This window comes from Aquarana catesbeiana, linkage group LG03 (assembly GCF_042186555.1).
Source record: "Aquarana catesbeiana isolate 2022-GZ linkage group LG03, ASM4218655v1, whole genome shotgun sequence".
Taxonomy (NCBI): Eukaryota; Metazoa; Chordata; class Amphibia; order Anura; family Ranidae; genus Aquarana; species Aquarana catesbeiana.
Window position 1 is genome coordinate 89,099,682 of NC_133326.1, and position 27,811 is coordinate 89,127,492.

Consider the following 27,811-nt stretch of genomic DNA (forward strand, 5'->3'; position numbering starts at 1 on the left):
GCAGGCCAGACAGCCAAACAAAGCCAGTATTGGCTTTGCTTGGCTGTTCGTGATAGCAACCAGGAAGCGATGACGTGACATCACTTCCAGTTTAACCTGATGTCAATCACACCATTTTTTTAAAGATCATAGGTATTCAAAAACACTGATCTGAATGCTTTTGAATGCTTTTAAATGCAGAAGAGGAATTTGGGGTCTTATAGACCCCAGATCCCTCCATAAAGTGTACCTGTCACATGCCTATTACTGTTACAAAGGATGTTTACGCAATTAAAGTGATCAAAAAAAAAGTTTAAAGCAACAATGTAAAAAAATACAAAAAATTCAAAAATATAAAAATGTTTAATTCTCCTCGTCCCCTCATGCTAGTGCGCAAAAGCAAACTCTTGTGTCGGTCCTGCACGCACACAAAACAGCGATCGCCCCACACATGTCGCTGCAAACATCAGATCACGGGCAGTAATTCTAGACCTTGCCTATAAATAGTAAAAATGTTGTTTGTCGGCGTTGCACGGTTGCGTGCAATTTTAAAGCATGACATGTATCTATTTACTCAATGTCACACCATCTTTTATACTTTACAAAGAATTGGGTTATGTATTGTGTTTTCTTGCATTAAAATTTTAAAAAAGTATTTTTTCCAAACAAATTGCGTTTGAAAAAACGCTACGCATATACTGTGTGACATAAAAAATTGCAACACTCACCAATTTATTCTCTAGGACCTCTGTTTAAATAATATATAATGTTTTGGGGTTCTAACTAATTTTCTAGCAAAAAATACAGATTTTTTCATGAAAACAAAAGTGACAAAAAAAGGCCCGGAGCTGAAGTGGATATTCTTTGTAAATTCACCAGCCAGTGGAATAGCTACAGCAAACTCAATATGCAGTTGCTATGCTGCAAACCACACAAATAAACAGATGCATAGTGATACCTTCACTGGGCAGGTCTGCTGTGGAATCAACACTTCTCAAGTAAGATTGTAACACCCATAAAGATAAAAAGAAAACTCATTGTAAGCTTCACAACTGCTGGAAATCTGCTGAAAGCTTATTGATAGCTACAGCCTATACTCCCATTAAAATTTAACACTACCAGACTGGAACCGAGGGTTGTTTTAAGGACTTCCAGAAAGTTGCTTAAATTATATGCAGATTCTCACTGTATGTATACTTCACATGAATAGTGAAAAAATTAATGATGCGCTCTAATTAATCTTTCAATCAGTGCACAGATCCTATAATGAATACAAATATCAAATCCAAAAAAATTGATTCCTCTGTGTGAAATCCAACAAAAATAAATGCTGTGTGTATTCAAACTCCAAATCACATGTTATAAATAAAATATAATATATCACATGTTATAAATAAAATATAACATAAAATATATAAATAATTCCACCTCTGTGGAAATTCAACCAAACCAAGATTAATGACCCGTGAATTGTCTAAACGTGTTAGATAGTGATAAATGATGGGTAAAATTGATCACTAGCAGGTCTCGTGAGATAATACTACAACTGCAAACAACAAAACATTTTGCGATATCACAGTCAGGTGCCTGAAATTTATACACTAATGTTGATATTATATATGTCCAATTTCAACTTATTGTGCAGGTCCGTTTCAAATTTAGCAAAAAGCCTTGAAAAAGTCACGTGTCTTGTGACGCAATGCGTAGGAGGAGCTAGTGACGAGTACCATCGAGGCTGGCTGTCAGCACGATAGTAGCGGTGTGAGGAGTCACGCAGCGAGTGGCTGATTGTTTTCACTAAGTGCTTAGCATCCAGAGATATGTGAGTGCATTCTTCATTGTGCATTAGCCCAGTGCATCTTTTGATCATTGCGCAATGAAGTGTATTCTTTCTATTGCATGAATTGCATGAATCAACTGACACCTGTAAGCGTCTAATAGCCCAAGGAACACCTCAGAGTGATTTGCAAGATTTAAAATGGACCTGCACAATAGGTTGAAATTGGACATATATAATATCAACATTGGTGTATAAATTGCAGGCACCTGACTGTGGTATCGCAAAAGGTTTTGTTGTTTGCAGTTGTAGTATTATCTCACGAGACCTGCTAGTGATCCATTTTACCCATCATTTATCACTATCTAACACCTTTAGACAATTCTGGTTTGGTTGAATTTCCGCAGAGGTGGAATTTTTATATATATTTTATGTTATATTTTATTTATAACATGTGATTTGGAGTTTGTATACACACACACACGGCATTTATTTTTGTTGGATTTCACACAGAGGAATCAATTTTTTGGGATTTTATATTTATATTCATTAGAGGATCTGTACACTGATTGAAAGGTTAATTAGAGCGCATCATTAGATTTTTCACTATTCATTTGGGGTGTATGATCACTTTAGAATGATTGCAGCTTAATTATTTAGTTATTTTTCAGTCACTATTTATTTCAAATTATCATTTCAGCGCTTTAGTAATTTACACATTTCACTATACTTCACATGAAACATACTTACCTTGATTTACCCCCACCCAGCTGCATAGTTACCTGAATCTCTCAAGCCCGGGCCACCTCCCCATTTACATCCTGTGAACTGCACATTGGCACCGCGTCCTCATAGACTTCTTTTGAGCTGTCTTTCAAGACTGAAAGCACTCAGGAGGAGATGGTCCCATAGAGGTTTATGTGGATCAACTGTGCAGGTGCCCATGGAGGGGAAAAAAAGATGCAGGCTGGTAAGAAGTAAACATTGGGATGGGCAGCGGCTGCAAGATCCTGTTAAGCTGATGTTCTTTATACTAGCCTTTAGAAGAGCGTTTAGAAGTTAAAATTAAACAGCTTGTGTATTTAGGGCCAGATATTAAAGATTAATAGCTAATATTATATGACTGATTTTCTTGGTGTCTCGTTAACACATTGGTGTGCGCAGCCTATTGCATTTGGGTGTGCACCCCAGAATGCAAACACACATCCGTGTAAATTGTTAGAGCAGGGGATGGCGTCAATAGAGCAGAGATTGGTGTTAGTAGGGCAGTGAACGATGTCTGTAGTTTTTTATCTTTATTATTTTTTTATTATTTTCTTACAATTGTGTTTTTTTTAAGTTTTATTTTTTGCAATATTATTTTTTTATTTGTTTACAATGTTTTTAGGAGCGCTGTTGGGGGCTTTGGTGAAATATCAAGGGTTTAAACAGATCCTTGATGTCTCACTTTTGAGACAGAGAAAGGGACCAAGGACAGATTCCCCAGTCCCTTTCTCAGCAGCCTCAGCTGCACTGGACAGTGAATAAATGGGAGGTGCTCTGTGCTGAGCGGCTTCCCGTTCATTCAAAACTGAAGCATAGTAAACATTCATTCACAAACATTCATAAACATTCATTCACAAACATTCCTGTTCGTTCACAAACTGTAGCACAGTTAAGAATGAACACATGAGAGATTGATACTCACATTCCGAAAACAAAGGGGTTGGTAAATAAATTATTTACCGCCCCTTCTCCCGCTCTCCATCTTGAAAAATCCCCTGCAGCAGCTGGTGGGAGAAGAGAGGAGGGAAGCTGGCAGCACTGCAGGGGGGAGACAGGGGTGCCAGGAAGCAGGGGGAATCACAGGGGGAATCGGCACCCCACCCCCATGATTAGGGTGTGCTACATAACCATTTTATCTACATGCTATTTCTTTGATATTGGTATGAGAGATATTTTATTATAATGGATCCATTGAGGGGGGGGGGGGAGGAGCATTGCAATGACTTACCAGACACTGCCTTCATTTTTAACCTGTGTTACAAGTAAGGTAGATACTATTTGGTTGGTAAAGGCAATATCATCAGCTGGATTTCATTTTAATTTTGCATAAAGCTATAGAAATGGTCATATTTATTAATAATAACGTACTAGTAAATTATTAATCTAAACACATATACATGGCATACATGCCAAACTATTAAAGTAGTGCAAAATTATTTTTAAACTGTGCAGTCAACTGAGATTTATTAAGACACAAATTTGACTTTTCACATGTTATAGCAAGCGCTGCCTAAAAATAATTACATATTGAAAATACCTTGTTGGAAATATTAGACAGCAGCTGCAATTTACTATACACATCGTGTGTTTTTTTTGTTTATAGTTCACACATATTTATGAATGAACAATAAACAGGATCAATATTTTATATTTTCCATTGTCAATGCTATCTAATATTAATGTTAACTTTGTGTAAGTTTGTGCATGCATTATTATAGTGTAGTTGTTGTACTTAGTTATCCTACTTTCTATATTTTGCTGTCACAGATATTGTCAGTTCATCATGGCTGCCTCCAAGGATTCAAATATACCCAGAATTGTGTCCCAAAGACAACATCTCATCCATGCTAAAATACAAACATTGTCTAAAGAGGGAAAAGAACTCATGGGAAAAGACGAAATCAACAGATCTCTAAAATTATTTAAGAAAGCCTTTATTCTTTCATGCAACTTGTCCAATGAAGGCATTCGAAAAAAATGTTTGTTCAATCTCGGTGCTGCATACATTTGCGTTGGGAAACCAAAAAAAGCCCTAAAATGTTTAATGAAATCTAGAAACCATGACAAGGATGAAGAAGATGGTGATCTGTTTTTTAACATAGCGGCTGCTTATGATAAGATGCAAGAGTATGATAAAGCTGTGAAGTTTTATGAAAAAGCCATCAATCAATACAGTTCTGAAGAAATTAACAGCATTGCAGATGCTCTAATCAAACTAGGGTACTGTTTTGCATCCGTTGAAGAGTTTTCCTCTGCAGCACATTCTTTTAAACTTGCAGGACATTCATATCTGAAAAATGAAAGAATGGAAGATGCTGCAATGGCCATGAGAGAAGCCAGTAAATACATGATAAATAGCCAAGCATTCTCTAAGACAGACGTTCTCCAGACTCTAAATATGTGTGTTCAGTCATTTAAAGGAATTTCTGATAAACAGACCCTGGGTAAGTGTCATCCTTCTAATTATTAATTATTATTAATAATTAATTCTGTTAATTATTTTTTTATTCTGCCATGGGCTGTACATAAAAAGGCTTCTGAAAGATTATCTTCACAAAAGCAATCAGTAGAGTTAGGCCAGTCATACACAGTTTGACTCTCAGCCGGTTCAGCAAGAACGGGCCGAGATTCGAACCGTTAATGGGCAGGCTGAATGTACCAAGTTGATCAATCAATCAACTTGGGTGCAACCAGCCTGCCGGCTTTGCTTCGGATTATCGCTAGCAGCTGCTATAGACCCTAGCGCTAATCACTGTCTTCTCCCGGTGGGGACTGCTTCCCCCTGCCAGAAGAAGACAATTGCTGATTCCCCTGTCAGCACTGTCTGTGTTGATGGGGGAACCAATGGTTGCAGGAATTAAATTTGCACTGTGTATGCTCAGTCTACGGTCATCTCCATATTGCCAACAGTTTACGCAGTGCTTTACAATGTAGAGGGGGGACAGCACAATTACAGTACAATTCAATACAGAAGGGACAGGAGGGCGCTGCTAGTAGAGCTTACATTCTAAAGGGAGGAGGGGGTGGTGGTACAAAAGGTAATAGCTCTGGGGGAGGATCTGATGGGGTTGGTTCGGTTACAGTTCATAGGTGGGTGTGGGATAGGCTTTCCTGAATAAATGAGTTTTCAGGGATCTCCTAAAGGTGGACAGGTTAGGGGCTGATTGGCCATACCGGGACAGGGAGTTTCCAGAGGATGGAATAGGCTCTGGAGAAGTCCTGAAGGCGAGCATGGGAGGAGGTAACAAGGGAGCTAGAGAGTGGGAGGAGCGGAGGGCACAATTTGGGTGATATCTGCAGATTAGGGATAAGCCGAACACCCCCCTGTTCGGTTCGCACCAGAACTTGCGAACAGGCAAAAAATTTGTTCGAACACGCGAACACCGTTAAAGTCTATGGGACATGAACATGAATAATCACAAGGTGTTTTGGAGGGGCTACCCCAAAGCACCCTCCCAATGTTGAGGGCATGTGGCCTGGACTGGTTCAGGAGGGGGGGGCGCTCTCTCATCTCCCCCTCTTTTCCTGCAACCTGCCAGGTTGCGTGCTCAGATAAGGGTCTGGCATGGATTTTTGGGGGGACCCCACGCCATTTTTTTTTAATTTTGGCCGGGGTTTCCCTTAATATCCATACCAGACCTGAAGGGCCTGGTATGGAATTTAGGGGGAGCCCCCACGTCATTTTTTTTTTAAATTTTGGTTCAGGGTTCCCCTGTGGGGAATTCCCATGCCGTTTTTATCAATGAACTTTTATGTGTATTGTCGGACCGGCAATTCATTAATAGCCGTGAGTAGTTTAAATTACTTTTTTTCCTTTGAAATGTCATTTTGCTGTCAGACTGTTCTAAACACGGGAAACATGCGCCCCTTTACAGGCATACTATAGACACCCCCCAGGTACGAAATTTAAAGGGATATTACACTTTCATTGTTTGACTTTAAGCATTATTAAAATCACTGCTCCCGAAAAAACGGACGTTTTTAAAACTTTTTTTTTGCATTGATCCATGTCCCCTGGGGCAGGACCCAGGTCCCCAAACACTTTTTATGACAATACCATTAATATAAGCCTTTAAAATTAGCACTTTTGATTTCTCCCATAGACTTTTAAAGGGTGTTCCGCGGCATTCCAATTTGCCACGAACACCCCAAATTGTTCGCTGTTTTGCGAACTGGCGAGCAGCCGATGTTCGAGTCGAACATGAGTTCGACTCGAACTCGAAGATCATCCCTACTGCAGATGAGGTGGGTGATGTAGCTGGGGGCGATGCTGTGCATGGCCTTGTATGTTGTGGTTAGTATTTTGAATTTTATATGGTGGGGAAGGGGAAGCCAGTGAAGGGATTGGCAGAGAGGATTGATGCAGAGAAGGCAAGAAAAAACAAAGTATGAACCAATTTGAATCGATTTGCTCTAGCAGGAGTTAAAAAGTTTATAACTACTTTGTGGTGGCTTAATGTAGTTGTTACGTACAACTGCCATATAAAAGCTATATAACAGCTATTTAGCAACTTTGTAATGGTTTGTAGCTCATCAGAAAGATTTTTTTTCTGGAATGGGACTTTTTTCTTCTGCACAAAACTGAACAATAACTGATTTATTTATTCTGATAGAATTGTCTCACATGTGCCCAGGACTGTACCAACTGCAAAGTCCCATCTGTATATTTTACGTACATATACAGCATTAACATACTAGCCAAACATATCCCATATATGCATATAATATACATAGTACAACAATTACAGTATTATAAGTTTAAATATGCACTTACAGACGTGTCCACATAATTTCTAGTATATACAAATTATAAGAACGTTGATAAATACGTGAAGGAGAAAAAGTTCTATTGTCCATAAAGTCAGTCAGCTCTTCCCATTTCCTATCTCTTTTACTGCACAAAAAAGGGAGAAAGTGATTGATAACTAGGGACAGAGCCTTTTCTTACATCCTCTGGTATATATAAGGACTAATGAGCGAGAGCTGTGCAGAGACCTTAAACGTTCCACTCCAATGATTATACACAGTAAAAAAAAAAAAAAGAAAGAACAAACTCTTACAACTTTCTAAACCACAAGGAAGGCTTCTTTCACAGAATCAATGGTCCACTTTTTTTTTTCAAAGTGTACATACCAATTTGTGTTTTTTTTTTTTTGTTTTTTTTTTAATTAAAACTTTCAGCTCTTCTTTGCTGTCTAGCTATTTCTGGAAGAACCAGCAACTGTGAGCTATACCAAAATTGCAAGTGGAGAGTAGTCTTACCACTACAAGGGTACTCTTTTATCTATGGAGAGAAAGTAGCTTTCTAATAAATCTTTTATATGGGTCATATACTATATATTTTACATTAAATGATCATATTATTCTTAATCTACCTTTCCTGAAGGTGAATAAATTAATTTCAGTAAGTACTTTCCACATAAACAAGGTCATCTGAGCTCTTTAACCGGTTCCCGAACGGCGCACGCCGATGTACGGCAGCAGAATGGCATGGCTGGGCAAATGGGCGTACCTCTATGTCCATTTGAATTCCCCGCCATGCCATCGCGTGCGCGCCGCCGGGGGGGATACCCGCGATCGCCTCACGGAGATAACGAACGGGGAGATGCTGATGTAAACAGCATCTCCCCGTTCTGCCTAGTGACAAGTGTCACTTGATCTCTGCTCCCTGTCATTGGGAGCAGAGATCAGTGATGTCACACACCAGCCCATCCCCCTGACAGTTAGAAATCACTCCCCTAGGACACACTTAACCCCTCCCCGCCCCCTAGTGGTTAACCCCTTCACTGCCCGTGTCATTTACACATTTTTAATCACACTGATCGCTGTATAAATGACAATGGTCCCAAAAATGTCCGACATGTCTGCCATAACATCGCATTCACAATAAAAATCGCTGATCGCTGCCATTACTAGTAAAAAAAAATTTTTTTAATAAAAATGCTATAAAACTATCCCCTATTTATTAAACGCTATAACTTTTGCGCAAACCAATCAATCAACGCTTATTGCGATTTTTTTTTTACTAAAAATATGTAGAAGAATACGATCGGCCTAAACTGAAGAAAAAAGTGTTTTTTTATATTTTTTGGGGGGATATTTATTATAGCAAAATGTAAAAAATAATGCGTTTTTTTCAAAATTGTCGCTCTTATATTGTTTATAGCACAAAAAATAAAAATCACAGAGGCGATCAAATACCACCAAAAGAAAGCTCTATTTGTGGGAAAAAAAGGACGTCAATTTTGTTTGGGAGCCACGTCACACGACCGCGCAATTGTCAGTTAAAGGGACGCAGTGCCGAATCGCAAAAAACGCTCTGGTCAGGAAGGGGGTAAAATCTTCCGGGGCTGAAGCGGTTAATTTTATTTTATTTCAAGTTTAGTTGCCTTTCCCTAAATTCTTTCTGATTCCTAGGAATACTTTTTTGGGAAGGGGGATCTGATGCTACAACTGAGCAACGTGTTTCAGATAATGCCACATAAACATTTTGTATATCGATAACATTACGGCATCTATGCCTCTTTTATATAAGAAATTATATATTTTCCGCAAGAAAAATACATATAAACTCTTGGACAGTATTTCCAAATTGGTTACCTGGCAACTTTGGTATATGAATAAACTACAATAAAAACCTGATTTAGACTCTTTATCTCATGTTTCTAGCAAAAAACCTTGAAAAAATATAAGCATATGTTCAAACCTCAACACTCCAGTCTGCACATTACACAAAATTTATTAAATATAACCTATTAAAATCATTGGCAAAATCAATTTTAAAATAGCCGACATTAATACCCCCCACTCATGTTTCCTCATAACAAAAAGAACATTTCCAAACAATAGAATGTCAGAATCTAAAGAATGCATTTAGAACTGTGATAGTTCTTGCATCTTATTATTTGGAAATTCCCCATGTAAGTCCACTGCCTTTATCTATGATCGAGTTACAGGACCCACAACAGAGGGTCGGGTGGACAAGGTGCTTCTATTAGTATACTGTTCTCATCCCAATGTCCCTTCAATACTGTAGTTCCTTCCTGCCTGATGTTTTCTATTCCCAGGTTTCACTGTCACTCACATTTGGAAGACTCTATCCAGTCACCCCAGGCCATAGGCACCATGCTACAAGACCTACAGAAGAAGATTAGGAGTAGACAAGGTGACTACAGCGGTCCTTATATGATCTGTGTCACTTCTCCAGGGACTTCAGCCCTGCACAGGGCTCTTTTAGATCAGCTATGTACAGCATTACATCTTAGCATCGCTGAGGTGTCCTGTTCCCAAACCCCCCTTTCCACTGGGCCCCACCCATAGCTGGTATTTCTTTGGACACTAACTTCACCCATTACATCACTTGCAAGAGGGGTTTCTCTAAAAGGGGAGCTAATATCAGCTTAAAATATCCCGCTAACCATGCCATAATGACAACAGAGCCATCTAGTGGTTGTCAAGCTAGCTGCACCTGCCAACAAGTAGAAACAGCCAACGTGAGTTTGACAGTAATGCCCTGAATGGAGGAGTAGTGCAGCAGTGTTGTCACTCCACCACAGGAAGCAGCATGAGTGTATGGTAAGTGCAATATATATATATATATATATATATATATATATGTGTGTATCTGCTTTTAATAGAATACCGTTCATATGTATAGTAAACATACTTTAAGTGAACGATGGGCCCTTCATTGACATTGATATGCTGAGCATACTTTGGTTCTAGTCTCAGTTCTGCCCTGATACACATGAACATGCTTTTATTCTTCTGCCTTCTGTTTTTAGGTACACTTTATAACCATGTTGGCCTTCATTATGCTGAATTGAAATGTTTTAGTGAAGCTGAAAAGTGCTTTACAGAAAGTCTGAATCTGTGTAGCGGAAAACAATTTTCTATAAGAAAAATGGCTGTATTACTGCAGAACCTGGGAGCTGTTGACAATGCTCTTTACCAATATGAAAAATCTCTCCGGAGTCATGCAGAAGCAGCAGATATGTATGGTAAGGTATCATATTCATTACGTGTATTAATTAGAGCAGTCTTCCAGATCAATCGATATTTCCATTAAATAGCTCTTTCCTTTTACTTGAGTAACTGGACGATAAACAATGTTTTATATTATGGTTTTAAAGTGATTTACTACCAGTAAAAATGGAATTATGTGTTCTGAAATAAATACATTTCAGTTGGCTGAAACCATCTAACCTCCAGATACGAATTGAAATGAATGTGTATTTCTATACCTAATCTGTCGTCATTTCAAAAATAAATGAAATAGAAGTATTTTTTTCAGTTTTTTTCTTCTATACAGTAGCTATTTGCATATAAACTATATTCAATTCTTTGGCAGCCATTGGCTTGAGAGACTAAACAGAAAATCCTATTCTAATGTATTTATACATTAAGGGCTGCTCATCATTCACTTGGGAAAACTCAAACCCTCAATGGATACTCTTTAGTTTGATTCAACTTATACTGAAAGCAATCAAAAGTCACCTTTTGATTTCACATAAGTATGGTGAAATTATGCAATTGGTATGGTCACTGCATTGTCTGCTGCATTCACACCTGAGCATATTGAATTGCAGGCAGATTTGCCGCAATTCTGCCCGCGATTTCAAAACGCCCAGGTGTGAATGATAAATCGCACAATGCATATTTCAGATGCCATTCATCTGCCGCGATTGTCAAGCAATAAATCAAGCTGAGATCATGGCAAACTGCATTGCGTGAAGCTTGTCGCCTAAAAAAAGTTCAGGTGCTTTTTTTGGGCGACATGCTTTACTCGATGCGGTTTGGCACAATTGCAGCGTGATTTATCACGCGACAGTCGCAGCAGAACTGCACCGCATTTTTAAATGCCATTCCAATTAATGGCATCTGAACTGTGCCTTGTGAGATTTGTCATTCACACCTGGGTGTTTTGAAAGCGTGGGAAGTATCACAGTAAATCTGCCCGCGATTCAAAACACCCAGGTGTGAATGCAGCCTACATATTTGCTCCTGAGGCTGCTTTATTGAATAAGTAGTTGAAAAATGGTAGGACCATGGAAAAACTGGACTACAGCACTGATCACACGCACTGATAAAAGCCATTGAAATGGATCGAGGTTGTGCTGATTCTCACTCCACTGTTAGAGTTGTTCTGATAACAACCAGTACCAACTATTGATAGAGTCAGAGATGGATTTACCATTAGACACAGTGGGGGAGATTTACTAAAACTGGTGCACACAGAATCTGGTGCAGCTCTGCATAGTAACTAATCAGCTTTTAACTTCAGTTTGTTCAATTAGACATTCACAATGAAACTTGGAATTGGTCACTATTCACAGCTGCACCAGATTCTGTGTACACCAGTTTTAGTAAATCTCCCTCAATAGGAATGTTCTTGTAGACAACATAGGCAGAGGCAACGTTTATCATCATTAGTATCACTACAATTGCCATAAATTGTATTTAAGCCCAGTTACAGAAACATAATATATTGCAGTCTACCATTCTTTTTTTATTTATTTTTTAATACCAACAATTTTTTTTTGTAGAAAAAGAAGAAATTACATGAAAATACACATGCAAACATTTGACAATCTTTAAGGATAAGTCACATAGTCCAGCGTGAGATGATAAGAGGCCCAATGGAGGACCTACCAGCTTTGTCATCATAGATTGCCACATTTACAGTTTGCAGTAGAGAATCTGCCCTATGTGGAGTGCCAGAAACCATACAGAGAGTAAAAAGGGAAACTCAATTATTTAATAACGAAACAAACAGAGAGAAACTAAAAATAAAAAAATAAACACAAGGGTAGCAAAACTTTCACTGTGGTTAAATCAGGGGTTCTAACTGAGAGGGTCTATTTACCCCCTGGCCAGTATGCTGACCAGGACTCACACTTTCTATCATGGATGGGCATGGTATCCATTATAGTGTGATGTACCTTTTCCATGAACTGTATAGCCTCCATGCGTTTAAGGATCTGATCCCAAGGGATGCCAGGTGTGCGCCAGAACAAAGCAATGTTCCAATGAATTGCACTTAACAGGGTGTGGGGCAACTTTTGTTCTGGAGGGGAGACTTCGGTTAAGTCCGCAAAAACTAGACACATCTGATGTGTCAGTGTCACTTGAATAACTGTGATCATGGCTACTTTGAAAGATACTTTTTGCCAGATCTGTTTAAGTGCCCTACAACTCCAAAAGATATGTAGCTGTGTCCCCCTATCTGGGCAACCCCTGAAGAAATTTTCAGAGACCATGGGGTAAAATATATGTACTTTTGAAGGTGTGCAGTACCACTTAGTGTGGCGTTTAACGACAGTTTCCTACACTGCACTTTTGTGCATTTGTGCATATTGGAAATCCTGTCTAACCAGTCCTCAGGGTAAATTTCCTGGCCAGTCTCCATTTCCCAGCAGAGGATAGTTGCAGATTTCCTGGGGAGGCCGAGACCATTCAAATAATTATACATAATGGAGATAGTGCCTCTTTCTCTAGATGAGGGCCCACATAAGTCCTCAAATGTGGAAGCCATGTTAACTCCTTCCAGGGTGTAATGGGATCTAAAAAAGTGTCTGATCTGCAGATATTTATAGAATTCTGTTCTGGGAAGGGAATGGCTTAATTGTAGGGCAGAGAAAGAACTAATTACCCCATCACTCAATAATGAGTCCATGGTAATAAGGTCTTTTGAGATCCACATGGCAAAATCTCTTGGGGAGGGAAATGCCGGGAGGAATGTAGGATCTCACACAAAAGTCGCAGCCTGGGCCTTGGCGGGAGCAGTGTGAATTTCTGATTGTATAGTGCCCACAGATGGAGGGATTGACCCACTACAAGGTTGAGAGGGGATAGGTCTTTAGGGCGTACTGTGCTTGCCCATAATATGCCAGGTAGGAAATAGGGATCTATGGAAATCTGCTCAAAGCAGAGCCAGGGGATATGGGTCGGGGGGTGTGCCATTGTGCCAGTTGAACTAACCTGGAAGAAAGGTAATATAGCCAAAGATTTGGCAAGCCCAGCCCGCTCATGGCCTGCGGTCTATACACCATCTTCCTGCCCAGGCGGGGTTTTTTACCCTGCCAGATGAATTTGTTGATTTCTCCCTGGATCAATTCAATCGTTTGACGGGACATATACATAGGGAGAGCCCTAAAAAAGAATAACAGTTTCGGGAGGATTGACATTTTTCACAGCCTGGACCCTGCCCAGAAAGGTGATATGACAAGGGGCCCAAGTGTGCAATAGTTGTCTAATATGGGAGAACGCTTGAGGGTAGTTGGTGTGGTACATTCTGTGTAGGGATGGAGTCAGTTTAATGCCCAGGTAAGGTAACGTCTCTCCTCCTATGGTAAAACTGAACTTGGATTGAATATTGGAAATCGAGGTTGGGGGGAAACTTATTGGAAGTGTGGAGTATTTGGAAAGATTAATCTCCAGACCCGAAACATCCTGAAATATGCGTAGGGTGGAGACTAGATTGGGCAAGGAGACTACCCGGTCTGTGAAAAATACAAGAACATCATTAGCGTACATGCTGAGTTTAAACTCTTGATCCCCCTTCATATACCCCCTAATATTTGGGTCCAGGCTGATGGAACGGGCCAGGGGCTTGATAGAGCATAATGGGCATAATGGGTGTCACGGAATGTCCCACACTCCGCTTGAGTGCTTCCGTCAGTATACCACTTCCTCCCAGTCTGGATGCAGATATCAGATATTCCAACTGCTCATAAGCACAAAACAAGGCGACACTTGTTTCACTGCTAACATGGACTGTTTTATTATCACATATGGACACAACAGATAAAATAACTCAGAGACTCTCCCCCCCCACCCTTGGGAAAGGGGGCGGGTTAAACTGTCCAAAGAAAATTAACACACAGGTCAGGTGTGTTCAAACTTCTCCTCAGTAAATAGTCTTTTCAGCAGGGGGGCTGCTGGAGGAATCCCCCCTCCCTCCACAGGGACACACATCCCAAATGATCACAGGAAAGAGTCCACAACAGAATGAGACAACATACAATATATACATATATACACAACTGAGTCCGACTAGTGCAGATCAGACTGGATTTCTCATTCACCTCACAAAGAGTATTGTTCCCTTGAAAATCCAGGGCCCATAATCAAAAGGCGAAAGGCTTGCATTCAGTCCTCTCCAAAAGCCTCTTTCCGGCTAGGTCTGTCACAATGGGCAACTGTAGCCAAGGTATGGTTGTATTTATGGATAGACTCAGACCCAAGAGGAGCAAAGTGACTGCTCTTTTCCCTTTAGAATCTGAGCATAAATATAAAGATCAACAATAAAGACATAAACGTATCTATTTTATTGCCCTTCCCGTTTTTGTGGAATTATTTTATTCAAGTTATGTTTACCATATTCCTCTTTGGTATTCTAGTTCATCTTTTATGTCCTGTGGATCTGTGTCATAGCATTGATATCTTTTTGTGTTACAGGTTCTCTAGGTGAAAGGAATGAACAAGGACAGTGTCTATGTAACTTGGCTTTTGCCTATAGCCAGCTAAAGAATTTTGACATGGCAGAGTTCTATTACCTTCAGGCACTCCAAGCATTTGTGGATGCAGGTAAATTATCAACTGAAAGCTGGACTTTTCACTGAATAAAGATTACATAATGCCCTAGTCTTACCTAAAAAGGGGAGATCCTTAGTTTCACTAAAAATGTGTATGCCCAGCAAAATCTTTTTTCTTAGTTTTGGAGAGAGCAGCCAACGTTTAGAACCCCGTGTCAGGTTTTTTTTTTCCTTGTCAAAAGAAGTTTATTGAGTATACAATGTTATAAAGATACATAAAGTAAGTTTACAAGGATCTATAAAGTAAGCTCATTGTTTTACAGTAGGGTTTATATAGGTAAATATCATGAAATTTCAAATATTAAACATTGGGTTTACGTAAACCTAAATTAAAGATATATATCATTTCCTTAGTTACTTTTGTAGGTATTTAAATGATTTATACCTACTATACATATTGTTTACAAGTAGAGTGTATATAGGTCAAATAAATTCTGATAATGAGCTTTAATCGTAAGGCGGGGAAAAGGAAAGAAAAAGAAGAAAAAGGGTTGAAAGGTAGAGGTATGGTCCACAAGGTTGTCCCGCTCGTCAGTTTATTATTCTTTTTAGTTCTCTTTGAAGCCTTAGAATGGGTGTCTCTGTAAGTCATTTAATCTGTTACCATGGCAACAGGACAGAGTCATTGAAGTTTGACAGGAACTGTTGTTTTATCCAAGGATGCCAAAGTTTTTCAAATTTTGAAATTTGATTTTGATCGATGGCTACCATCTTAGCATGGGACATTGTATTATTCATTCTGTGAATTGTTTCTGCTAGTACCAATGTAGGAGATTTCCATGCCTTGGCCACTGTTTGTTTTGCAGCCGTTATTAGTTGGATCATAAGTTTGAATTGAGAGAGTGTTAACCATTCCGGTTTTAGATTAAGTAAAGTTAAATATGGATCTGGTTGTATTATTTTTTAAAATATTTTAGATGCAATCACGAAGACTTCCTTCCAGAAGGTTTGGATTACTGGGCACGTCCACCATATGTGTAAATATGTGCCTATTTCTGGGCATCCTCGAAAACAAAGAGCTGAGGTATTAGGTGAATATTTTGCCACTCTAGCGGGTACAAGGTACCAGCGAGTTAGGACTTTATAATTTGTCTCCAGTGCTAAGATGTTGGGTGAAGATGACTTAGATGTGAGCCATATGTTAGACCAGTCCGTGTCTTCTAAAGTTCGTCCCAGGTCCTCCTCCCACCTCTGAACGTAAGAGGGTCTATTAAGATTTGCTACTCCATATAATTGATTATAAAGTGATAAAATTGTACCTTTAGCAAATGGATCTTTTGTACAGATTGATTCAAAAATGGATAATTGGGATAATGGTGTATCCCCCTTTAGGAATGGTGTATAGAAATTTTTGATTTGGAGATATCTAAATATCTCAGAGTTTGGTAGATCATATTTTTCTCTAAGCGATGGGAATGAAAGGAATGATTTAGATGCTATGAAGTCATTTAGTGTCTGAATGCCTGATGTTGTCCAAGCTTTAAAAGAATTTGGGTAGATCCATGCCGGATAAAAGGCCGGATTTCTGATAAAAGAAAGGAGAGGACTGTGTGGAGATTGTAACTGATATTTGGTTTTTAGTTTATCCCAGAGAGATAAGAAGTGTTTAGTTATGGGATTATGAATTTTAAAGCGGTCTTTAGGATCAAGCCATAATAAATTTGATATTAATAGAGGGTCATTTTCTGAAGCCTCTATAAATACCCATAATGGGATTTATTGTTTTGCATGGTATTTGGACAGACTGGCCAAATGTGCTGCTCTGTAGTAGTTAGTAAAATTAGGGTATCCCAGGCCTCCTTTATTTTTGGGAAGATGTAGTGTGTGTATAGGTATACGTGGTTTAGAAGAGCCCCATATAAACGAAGTTGCTCTTTTTTGTACTATTCTCAAAAAATAGGAAGGAATTGGAATAGGGAGGACTCTGAATAGATAAAGCAATTTGGGTAGAATAGTCATTTTGATTGCATTAATCTTCCCTATCCAGGATAAAGGAAGTTGCGACCATTGTTTTATTAGATTTGTGATCTGTCTTAATACAGGAGGATAATTGGTTGAAAATAAGTCAGAATGAGATGCTGTTAAATTAATTCCAAGATATGGGATTGATTTTTCTGCCCATGTGAATGGGAGTGCAGCCCTAGCCGGGATCAATTCCATGTTTGTGAGTGAAATATTAAGCATTAGGCATTTCTTAGGATTGATCATAAGGCCGGATAGGGCTGCAAATCCATCAAGAGCTGGTATTAAGTTAGGACCAGAGACCTGTGGTGATGATAGAAAAAGTAATATATCGTCTGCAAATATACATAATTTGTGTGTAATACCTCCTACTTCAATGCCAGTTATAGTTTGGTTTGTTCTGATGTATTGGGCCATGGGTTCGAGTATAAGGGCAAATAATAAGGGAGATAATGGGCAACCCTGTCGGGTACCTCTTTCGATATTAAAGGCTTCAGATTTGTATCCAGCATATTTTATATAGGCTTTGGGTTTATTATATAATGCTTTGATCCATGTTAAAAAGTGGGGTCCAAAACCCCATTTTTGTAATGAATATTGCATATATTGCCAGGATACTGTGTCAAATGCCCTCTTAATATCGAGAGATAGAAAACATAAAGGGATTTTCCGTTTTTTAGCAATATGTGCCAATAACACTGCCCTGCGTATATTATCGCCTGCCTGTCTATTTGGCATGAAGCCTACTTGATCTCTATGTATTAATTTTCCTATAATGCTATTAAGGCGTTTTGCTATTATTTTTGCTAATAATTTAATATCGAGGTTTAACAGAGAGATAGGCCGATAATTCACACAGGAAGTATCATCAGAAAGGGGTTTTGGGATCATACAAACAATTGCCATTAGTGTTTCTTGCCGAAAAGAATGTCCATCTAGAAGTTTGTTAAAAGTTTCAGTGAGAATGGGAGAGAGTATTTCTGAGAATTTTTTATAGTATAAAGCCGAGTAGCCATCTGGGCCTGGTCTTTTGTTAAGTTTTAGGTTTTTTATGGCGTTAGCAACTTCATCTATAGTTATAGGCTCATCCAAACTGCTTTTTTGATTCTGAGATAACTCAGGTAAGGTTATTTTTGAGAAGAAGGATTCAGCCTCTGTAAGATTAAATTCATTGTTTGTCTTGTATAAAGTTGCGAGATGTGAGTGAAATTTATGGACTATTTTAACTGGATTACAAGTGTAAACATTTTTTGATAATTTCAAACGTATTGGTTTGAAAGATTTGTTAGTTGAATTTAATGCCCGAGCCAAATATGTACCTGGTTTGTTTGTATTCATGTAGAAATTGTGTTTGGAGCGTTTGAGGGATTTATCAACTGACTCAGTGAGAAATAGATCGTATTCCAATCTAGATTTTTCCAGATGAGATTTTGTACTCTGAGATGGATTATCTTGAAATGATATGTAGGCTGCATTAAAATTGAGTTCTAGTTTTTTTGCTAGATTTTTGCGTTCCCGTTTAAATAGTGCCATTTGTCTTTGTATTGTACCACGCAAGACAGGCTTATGAGCTTCCCACAGTGTTATTGGGGAGATGTCTGTTGTATTATTAATTGATATGTATTCCTTTAAAGCTTGTTCAATGGCCATCTGATGTAGTGGGTGTTTGAGCATTATGTCCGGTAAGTACCACGTTGGGTCATGCGCTTTTGATATGGCTGAGGCTATAGTAGTGTATACTGCATTATGGTCAGACCACGGAATCGGATTTATATCTGATGCAATAATTTCTGGTATCATTCCTATTGTTAGAAAAATATGATCTATTCTGGTGAAGGTTTGATGAGGGTGCGAGAAATAAGTGAATTTCTTTTTCATTGGGTTACTTTCTCTCCACGAATCTACCAGATTGTATTTGGAAAGAAGTTGAGAAAAAGGTAATCTAGAGGTTATTTTGGATGGTGTAAAAGGTGATTTATCTAGAAATGGGAGGAGGACCTGGTTCGAATCCCCACACATTATCACTGTTCCTATTTTGTGTGTATTAATCACTTGTAATATATGTGAGAGGAATGGTGTAGGTTGTTTGTTAGGAGCGTAGTAGGAAATCACTGTGATTGCTGTATCCATTATATAACCCATGAGTATCAGGTATCTACCTTCTGGGTCTTTAATTTCTGATGATAAGGTGAATGGTGTGGATCGGTGAAATGCAATTAGAGTACCCCTTTGCTTGGTACAGGCAGAAGCCGTGTAAATTTGTTGATAAAAAGGAGAAATATATTTTGGAGTAGAATCTTTGGTGAAGTGTGTTTCTTGGAGGCATACTATGTGAGCCTTCTTGTTATGGAAAGTACGGAAGGCTTTGGTCCTTTTTTGAGGGACATTTATTCCCTGAACATTCAGGGAAAGTATATTCAGTGGTGCCATGGCAATAGATCAAATAGTTTTGACTTACTTTTTGTTATGCAGAGCTGACTGCGCAGATCAACCTGTGTGGACTGAAGAGATGAATAGATAGAAAAGAAACCAGTGAATTCTGGTGTAAAGAGTAAACAAAAAACATATGAGATTAGATGATACATTGTATAAATTATTTTTTGCAAGTAATCACATTTTACCCGTGAAAGAGAATAAATATCTCTCTCAGGGGAATAAGTGCCTTCGTCACACTCCCACATAATATGGTTGGGAGAATGAGGAGGGCTAATGGGGGTACACGGATCTTCCACTTACAGGAGAGAAGTGCTATGTCAAAAGACATCAAAATGATGTTTCATTAATTGGAGTGCAGAATATAGTTTTTGTTGAAATTATTTATTCCAGGGTGGTTGTATATGGTTAGTCTTGCCCTAGGCTAAATAATTCAGTTAGAAAGGTACTGTTAATAACTTTGGTGTTAATGAAGATAGTTTGAATTATTTTGGGATTTTAACCCTTTTAGAGTAAACAATTACATATTTTATTCATATGTAACTGTTTAGATATGTTAACTCATAAAATTGAGGTTGTATTGCTTCAGATTAGAATAAACAAAAACATAATTCTAGGAACTAGTTAGGTAATAATATATTTGTTTTAAGAAAAGAAAGAAAAAGCTTCAATTACTTCTGGATTATTGAACATATTTGTCCTAAAAAGTAATAAATCTATTGTTATTACCTGATAATATATAACTGAACAAGAATTTCCTTATTTCACTTATATATTCTAAGGCTATATGAATCAGAAGTAATAAGAAATATAACTGGAATGTAACATGATCCCACACAGTGTGTGACTATCAGAATGCAGTTACATTCAGTTATAAATATAGGTTTTTTATAGAGAACCATCTCTTAGTATAATAAATGAAGAGATATCAGGAATTAGGATGTCAGTCCATTGAATCTTCTTGGTCCATGGATGATGTGGCATAACGGCCTCTTTTGTGAGAATGATGATTCCCATTTTGTTCTGAAATTTTCTGGGTGCTGCCTGAAGGTGAAGATGATGCCATTCTTCTGCGTCTGGGAGTGTTGCTGCTTGTGGGTTCTGTCAGATTTAATTTTAAAAGGGTTTGTTGTAGTTCATCTGCTGATCTGCTTCTGTAAATTGTACCTTGGTGGTTAAATCTGACTGAAAAGGGGAAGCCCCATTGATACATAATGTTGTGGCGTTGCAGTTCCATTAGTTGGGTTTTCATGGATCGTCTTTTAGTAATAGTAAGTTGGGATAGGTCAGCAAAAATTTGATAATTGTGTCCTTGAAAATTAAGTTCCTTTTTTTCTCTTGCAGCAATTAGTATTTGTTCTTTCGTTCTGTAATAATGAAATTTTGTGATTATATCACGTGGGGGTCCATCTTTCTTTTTGGCTGTGAGGGCTCTGTGTACTCTGTCCAGTTCTAAACTTTCAATAGGGATATCTGGCTTTAGTTCTTGTAATAGAGCAGTAATAGTAGATTGCAGGTCTGTCACAGTTTCAGGTATTCCCCTTATGCGCAAGTTTGAACGTCTGGCTCTATTTTCGTAATCTTCGAGCTTAGTTTGAAGTATTAAATTCTCTTTTTTTAATTGTTCCAATTCTGTTATATTTTCTTGGGTTGTAATTTCAATTTCATCCATTTTTATTTCTAGGGCTGCGGTGCGGTTTCCCAGTTCTCTTATTTCTTTGGTTAGGCTTTTTGTTATTTGGTCTGAGGTTTGTTTTAAAGCCTTATGAAGCATCTTTTCAAATTGTAATAATATTACTGGGGATGCTGAGGAGGCTTGTGGAGAAGTTTGTAAGAGGATTTGTTCTGTATCTGACTCAAATGGAGAGTCTTGCTGTGACATTTTCTGTCTGTGAGAGCGCCCTGATGCTGTATCTTGTGAGGTGACTGGAGCTGCTTCAGCTGCAGTGAGTGCCTGTGAGCTCTTTGTGAGGTGATTTTTATTTCTGCCACGATTTCCTCCCAGTACCATATTTCCTGCCCAAACTTTCACAGTTTGTTCCCAGGGGCAAAAAGGTTTAAATGGATACCTTTTGAGCCTGCAGGCTCCGCTTTGTCCTTCTCTTCTCTCCTCAGCGGTGTGGAGCTCTAACAATGCATGTCTGCTCCGCTAGGCTCCGCCTCCTGCCCCCCAGGTTTTTTTTTTTTACTGCTATCCAGAGTGGCTATGCCCATTTTAAATGAAAATTTCTTCATAAATATGACCTGTTTTTAATATTTGCCACTCTACTTAAACAAATCAGAATCTGTGTTCATGGACTTTTATTTGCCTTAGTATTTCTTCTTTCTTCATACAAGTCAACGAGAAAGCATAAGAAACTTGAAGTAGGTTGATGCAGATAAGAAGGAGATCAACTGCAGATTAAATGCACCGGTCAATGAATTGTGAATGATCTCAGAAGCATCTCAATCTGATGTCAAATGCACAAGGAATGCACCTTAAAGCACACTGTATTTACCCATTGACACAAGCCCAAACCAGCTGACCAAGGACCTGAACTGACTAAGGACCTGGCCAGATACAGTAAATGGTGCAGGCACCCATCTCTTCATCCAGGTCCTTGTAGTTATTCCTGAATATCAGACCATTCTGAAGGGCAATGTCCCCACACTTCTTGGTAGTTTTGAGATTTCCTACAACTCCCACATTCCTAGTGGCCCATCAAAATGATAATCTGCCTCACTATTCAATAGGTATGTGCAGTAGGCAGGTGGGGACAAACTTGACACTACCAAGAAGATCAAGTAGAGGCTTGTCTGTAAAAACACTCCAGCATTCAGGCATATTGACTGGAAATTGGAGGCTGTATCGGATATCATCAGGCACCTCTAGGTACCTGCACCACACTGTATACCTGGCAGCAATTTCTTTTTTTTAGCTATAATGGCAAAGTTCCTTTTACGTTATTTTCCATACAAAATTCATTTAACACTGAATGCAGTATGATTAATTATCTAATCTATATAAATGATACATTTCTCTATCTTCATTATTTGTATCCCTTGTTGTTAAAACCCTAAAAAAAGACTTGCTTATGATTATGATTTCTATATTGTGGTCATTTTTACCACAAAAGTAGAGAGGTGAGAAGTCCAACGGTAAAACCGTCTGAAAAATGTAATGCATAATAAAGCATGAATATTTTAGCATGTGTATTATTATCACCGGAAAATAGTGCAGTCAACCATATATATACTGTATATGCATACATATGAAGAATTAATCAAAATTAGTGAGAACACAACAATAAGTGATGTACAAAGGTACAAATATAGAAAATCAGAGTGCATGGACACCTCTGAAAAAATGATTATGAAAAAATCCAAAGTGTCAAAACACAAATAAAATAATCATGTGAGTCCAAGTTGTACATCCCCGTAGACAGTGAGTCCAAGCAGAAATAACAAGTAAATTTTGACATGTTTGAAATGTAAGTCCGTGGCCCCAAAGTCACTCAGTGATTCACCACCTTAAATACAGAAAGCACGCTTACCAGAGTCAGTAGACTTCTATATTATTGGACTGTTCTTAAAAATTGTCATATAATAGGTCATTTACTGCCTGAGAAAGCAAGGCTTATCTAAGGGGAGCACCATCTTTACAAATGAGGGTTGCCCCTAATGTAATGTATTCCCCCTCTAAAACTTATTTTCACACAATATGGCAGCCTATTATCTTACTATCCCTGCAGAAAATGTAATGTGTGTCATCATAACACACATGGTAGGAAGAAGACTAGTTTGTTTACTCCTACGGTTACCAAACGCATCTATCAGATAAACATTTTGTCACATGCTCCACTAAAAATGTGGTGTACTTGGCTGCACTATTTTCATGTACTCTATTTTTGCATATTTTATGTCAATTGAAGTGCTAGCAGCTACCTATACTCTCGTAGCACAATTTCCCTTTTTTTCTCTTTTGTTATTATCACCTGATATTTTTTATTTGCAATAGTATCATCTGAATCTGAAAGCTTTTTTGATGAGCAAAAGAAATCTAATTTAGGTATTAGGCCATTTAAAATTTGCAAGCCTTATTTTGATTGGCAACTGAACTTTTCCTCCCAGGCCTAAAGGCAAAACGGTAACCCAAACGGTATAGAATTTATGCACTGGTTAGATTGTCTGTCCATCATCTAATACATAAAGAATTTAACACAAATCTGACCAATTTTAACAGACATTTGCCAACCTGGGAGGTAACTTCCTCCAAAAGTTTAATGCCATTTTAACTTTGTGTTTTCTGGTGAACTTCTCCATATAACCTTTCCAGCAATCCCCATACCTTTTGCAACATTAATCATGATAGGTTATATAATAAGACACAATGCCCAGTGTAGTAGTATTACAGAAGCACACCGAACATAGTGCTTCTTAGTTCTGTGTAGAGCTTTTACCACAAGATTCAATACCTGCTTCTTATACATCAGCAGAATATTGTAGAATTCACCACTGTTAGTTTATCTGAAAGCCGGATATTTGCTGCTTGCCAAGTTTTTTACCTCGTTTTATAAAAACTGAGTGTACATACAGTATTACATAACAGGATCCTGCAGTAAAGAGAAATGTAAACAGATACAGAGCTCTGTGCTTTGACTCGGTTAAATTGATGATAGGCAACTCCTATCCTCATATTGATTAGTGGTTCCAAATTAATAATAACTACTGCAATAGGGAACAGACACAAAAGATATGCTCAGCATCTTTCCAAATTACTGTTCTGCTTTATTATGACGCAATTGAAGGTTTTTATGCACATGATTACGTAGGTATCACATTAATATTACAATTGTACATTTATGGTAACAAGGGGCGTTACATAGGCAGGCTTATTCTAATCAGGACTCAAAAGAATGTAAACATTTACTGAAAACATTATTAGTGCCGTGTGCACAGTGAGGGCAATGTGCAATACATACAAAATACAATACAATTATATACAGAACTTACAAATTTCCATTACAGCTTGATACTGTTATAATTACTTAAGAGCTAAAAGACAATACCTGCAATTTATAAAGAGTGTTGTAGACACAGTTCACAATGATGTGGCATAACTTTCGGCATTTTCCAGTGTGTCCTCTGTGGCAGGCGTAGCCGTAAAACCATGAGCTCACAGGAATTGGGTTGAATGATGGTGGACCTCATTTTACCTGGAAGCACTGCCGACTTGGTGATTCTTCAGGGGACAGTTAGAGATTGGGAAAGTATTGGACAGCAACATCAGTTCTGCCTGTACAGGTGCAGTTTGCTGAGAGTAGTGAGGCTTACAACTTTTAAAAGTATGCTTTGGGTGTTTTGATTATAGAGTTTAGTTTGGGTGTTTTGATTATAGAGTTTAACATGGAGGTTCAATATAGTTCACTGTAAAATGGATAGGATACCATGGAAATTCTGTTTTACTATTGTAATCTTAATGTTTTGTGCATAGACAACCATTTGAAGATGACTATTGATGTATTGGTGTGAGGGAGTACTTAGCTGGTCCTGGATCTAAATGAGAATCTAGTCTCCTGCAGAAAAGTGGGTTACTTACTGAGAAGGCACTGGCTGGATATAGTGAACCAGTTGGTGAAGATGAGCAAGATATAGGTAGTTGAGTCACTCAACCAGAAGTAGAAATAAGTCGGGGATGCAAGTTGAGCTAGGACATCAAAATAAATACACCCATTTGTTTGATATTGGGAATATAAATTAAGGGGTAGATTTTCTGGTTCAAGCTGTGTCCACTAACAACCATTGGAATGGCTGGTACACTGAGAATAGGAAGAGAGAAAACTACATAACAAGTGCTGGTAGTAGTGTACTCTAATATTAGATGGGCAAATAGGACAGCCTGTTTCCAAGCCTGTCTTAATAAAGACAAAACGACTGCAAATGCAGTTGAACTCTGCAAGAGCATTTGTTACAGAGCTTAGTAAATGAGGTGAAGCTTCACTTTGCAAAGAATTAAAAAAGCACAAAAAAACAGGCGCACAGCAAGCATCCAAATGGATGCAGGGTAATAGTAAACACCTCAGTAGAAGCTGCTACAAAAACTCATATGACCATTATGGGAAATATTAATAAAAAACAAAAAAGTAGGAGCTCTTCACCTAACTGGGTAGTGAAGAAGAACCAGAGCCCAAAAATAAAAGAAATTTAAAACAATTCACAATTTATTCCAACAATACATGAGAACAGCAGCTTACATTTAAAAAAAAGCCCCAGGTCAGCAGAGTGCAGTGGCAAATGGTGCAGGTTTACATGGATTACAAAGCCCAACAGATGGAAAGAACAGCGAATGATCTTGGGCAAGGATGGATAACTCAGGTCTCGGACACCGTGGATGGTGGATTAGAAAGCCAGGTGACCCCAGAGAAGATGGAGAGAATCAAGGTATGCAGCAGTGGGCACGCTATCTCCGGGATCCCGGCGGCTGCCAGATATCTTGACTCGATATTTACTGTACCTACAGGTAAGCCTTATTACAGGCATACCTGTCGGTATGAGACAACAAGGGGAGTTTACTACCACTTTAAATAATGTAACAATAAACCAACAAGCCATATGGCTGAAAAACATTAAAAAATTTTATCAGTAGGCTAATGAAACCTGACTTTTTCTACAACTATCATTACCAGAGATATACCCTTGCAACACAGCTTTTGTGATTGAAGCGTAAACTAAGTCCATTCACATCACAAATGTCACATACAATTTCCATAACCGTGCAATTGTCGTTCAAAGAGTGACATCGCTAAAAGATGAAAATTGGTCTGTGCCGGAAAAATTAGAGGAAAGCAGGAGGTTCTTAAAATTATTTTTATACAATTGTGCCATAAATGTTTTTTTTCCAAAATATTACAGGGACAGCAGGGACTCAGGGTTTTAAATATGTGACTGAGGAGTTTGTATAAGAAATGTTTGTGCTTTTGGAGAATCACGAGTTGTGGGGGTAAATATTATTGGTGCAGGGGATAGTTGTGAAGCGCTTGTTATGCCTTGTAAAAAAGCATTGCACAGAGCACAGCTGCACTACAGTGGTAAATAAGAAGCTGGAGTGGTGGGCATTAGTGCAGGCCCCAAGGTTTATTAATATATACTAAGGTTGTACCACTGAGTACAAGTACCGATCCTTTTTTTCAAGTACTCACCGATACAAATTGCCAATACTTTTTTTTAATGGCATTAATATGCAGCGCTGATGGGCACTGATAAGGCAGCACTGATGGACACTGATGAGGCGGCACTGATAGGGTGGCACTGATGAGGAGGCACTAATATGCAGCACTTTTGGGCACTAACAGGTGGCACTGATGAGGCGGCACTGAAGGGCACTGATGGGATGGCACTGATGAGGAGGCACTAATTTGCGGCACTGATGGGTACTGGTAGGATTAGGTGGCACTGATGGGCACTGATGAGGTGGCACTGAAGGGCACTGAACTGGTAGGTGGAACTGATATGCAGCACTGATGAGCACTGATAGGTGGCACTGACTAATGGGCACTGACAGGCGGCACTGATGGGCACTGATAGATGACATTGATGGGCACTGATAGGTGGCACTGATGAGGTGACGCTGATGGGCGGCACTGATAGGCGGCACTTATGGGCAATAATAGGTGGCATTGTTGGGCGGCACTGATGGGCAAGCACTAAAAGGCAACACTGATTGGCAATTGGCTAGCAAAATGAGACAACTTATATTTCACGGATTCAATTCTGCTAACAAGACAGACCTGTTCTGTCAGAATCGGCGACCCGTCATATTCGGTAATGGAAGTGATGTTCCATCAGAACACCTCGACGCCCATCTTGGTGCACACTGCACTCGGCCACATTAAGCCTGCAGTCAGAAGGTGGCAGCAGACATCTTGTTACACCCAGCCCATATAGTTAGTGAACTATATGGGCTGGGTGTAACAAGATGTCTGTTGCCGTCTTCTGACTGCAGGCTTACTGTGGCCGAGTGCAGGGTGTACCTAGATGGGTGTCGCGGTGTTCTGATAGGATGTCACTTCCGTTACCGAATGTGATGGGTCGCTGATCCTGACAGGACACCTGGCATTGGGAAAATAGCATCTGCGCCCCTGCCCGACCAGCTTACCTGCCACTGCTGCCAGCGTGTTGTTGACTCTCTCCCTCCCACCCACTGACTTCCGGGTGTGACGTTCTTTGTTCCAAGGTATCGGATTAAGCATCGGAGCATTTGCACGAGTACAAGTACTCGTGCAAATGCTCGATATAGGCACCGATACTAGTATCAGTATCG

The 27,811-nt window shown here is 38.9% G+C and overlaps 1 protein-coding gene across 3 annotated transcripts in view; it reads left to right on the forward strand.

Annotated features, from left to right (window-relative positions):
* The window catches only part of LOC141131485 (tetratricopeptide repeat protein 24-like), a 215,218-nt gene that overhangs the window by 23,792 nt on the left and 163,615 nt on the right, over window positions 1-27,811 (forward strand). For all 3 annotated transcript variants that reach the window (XM_073618810.1, XM_073618812.1, XM_073618811.1), the window contains exons 2-4: window positions 4,289-4,965; window positions 10,306-10,521; window positions 14,981-15,109. In XM_073618810.1, coding sequence (XP_073474911.1) covers window positions 4,305-4,965; window positions 10,306-10,521; window positions 14,981-15,109 — 1,006 coding nt within the window. In that variant the 5' untranslated portion in view covers window positions 4,289-4,304. The remainder of the gene's footprint in view (window positions 1-4,288; window positions 4,966-10,305; window positions 10,522-14,980; window positions 15,110-27,811) is intronic.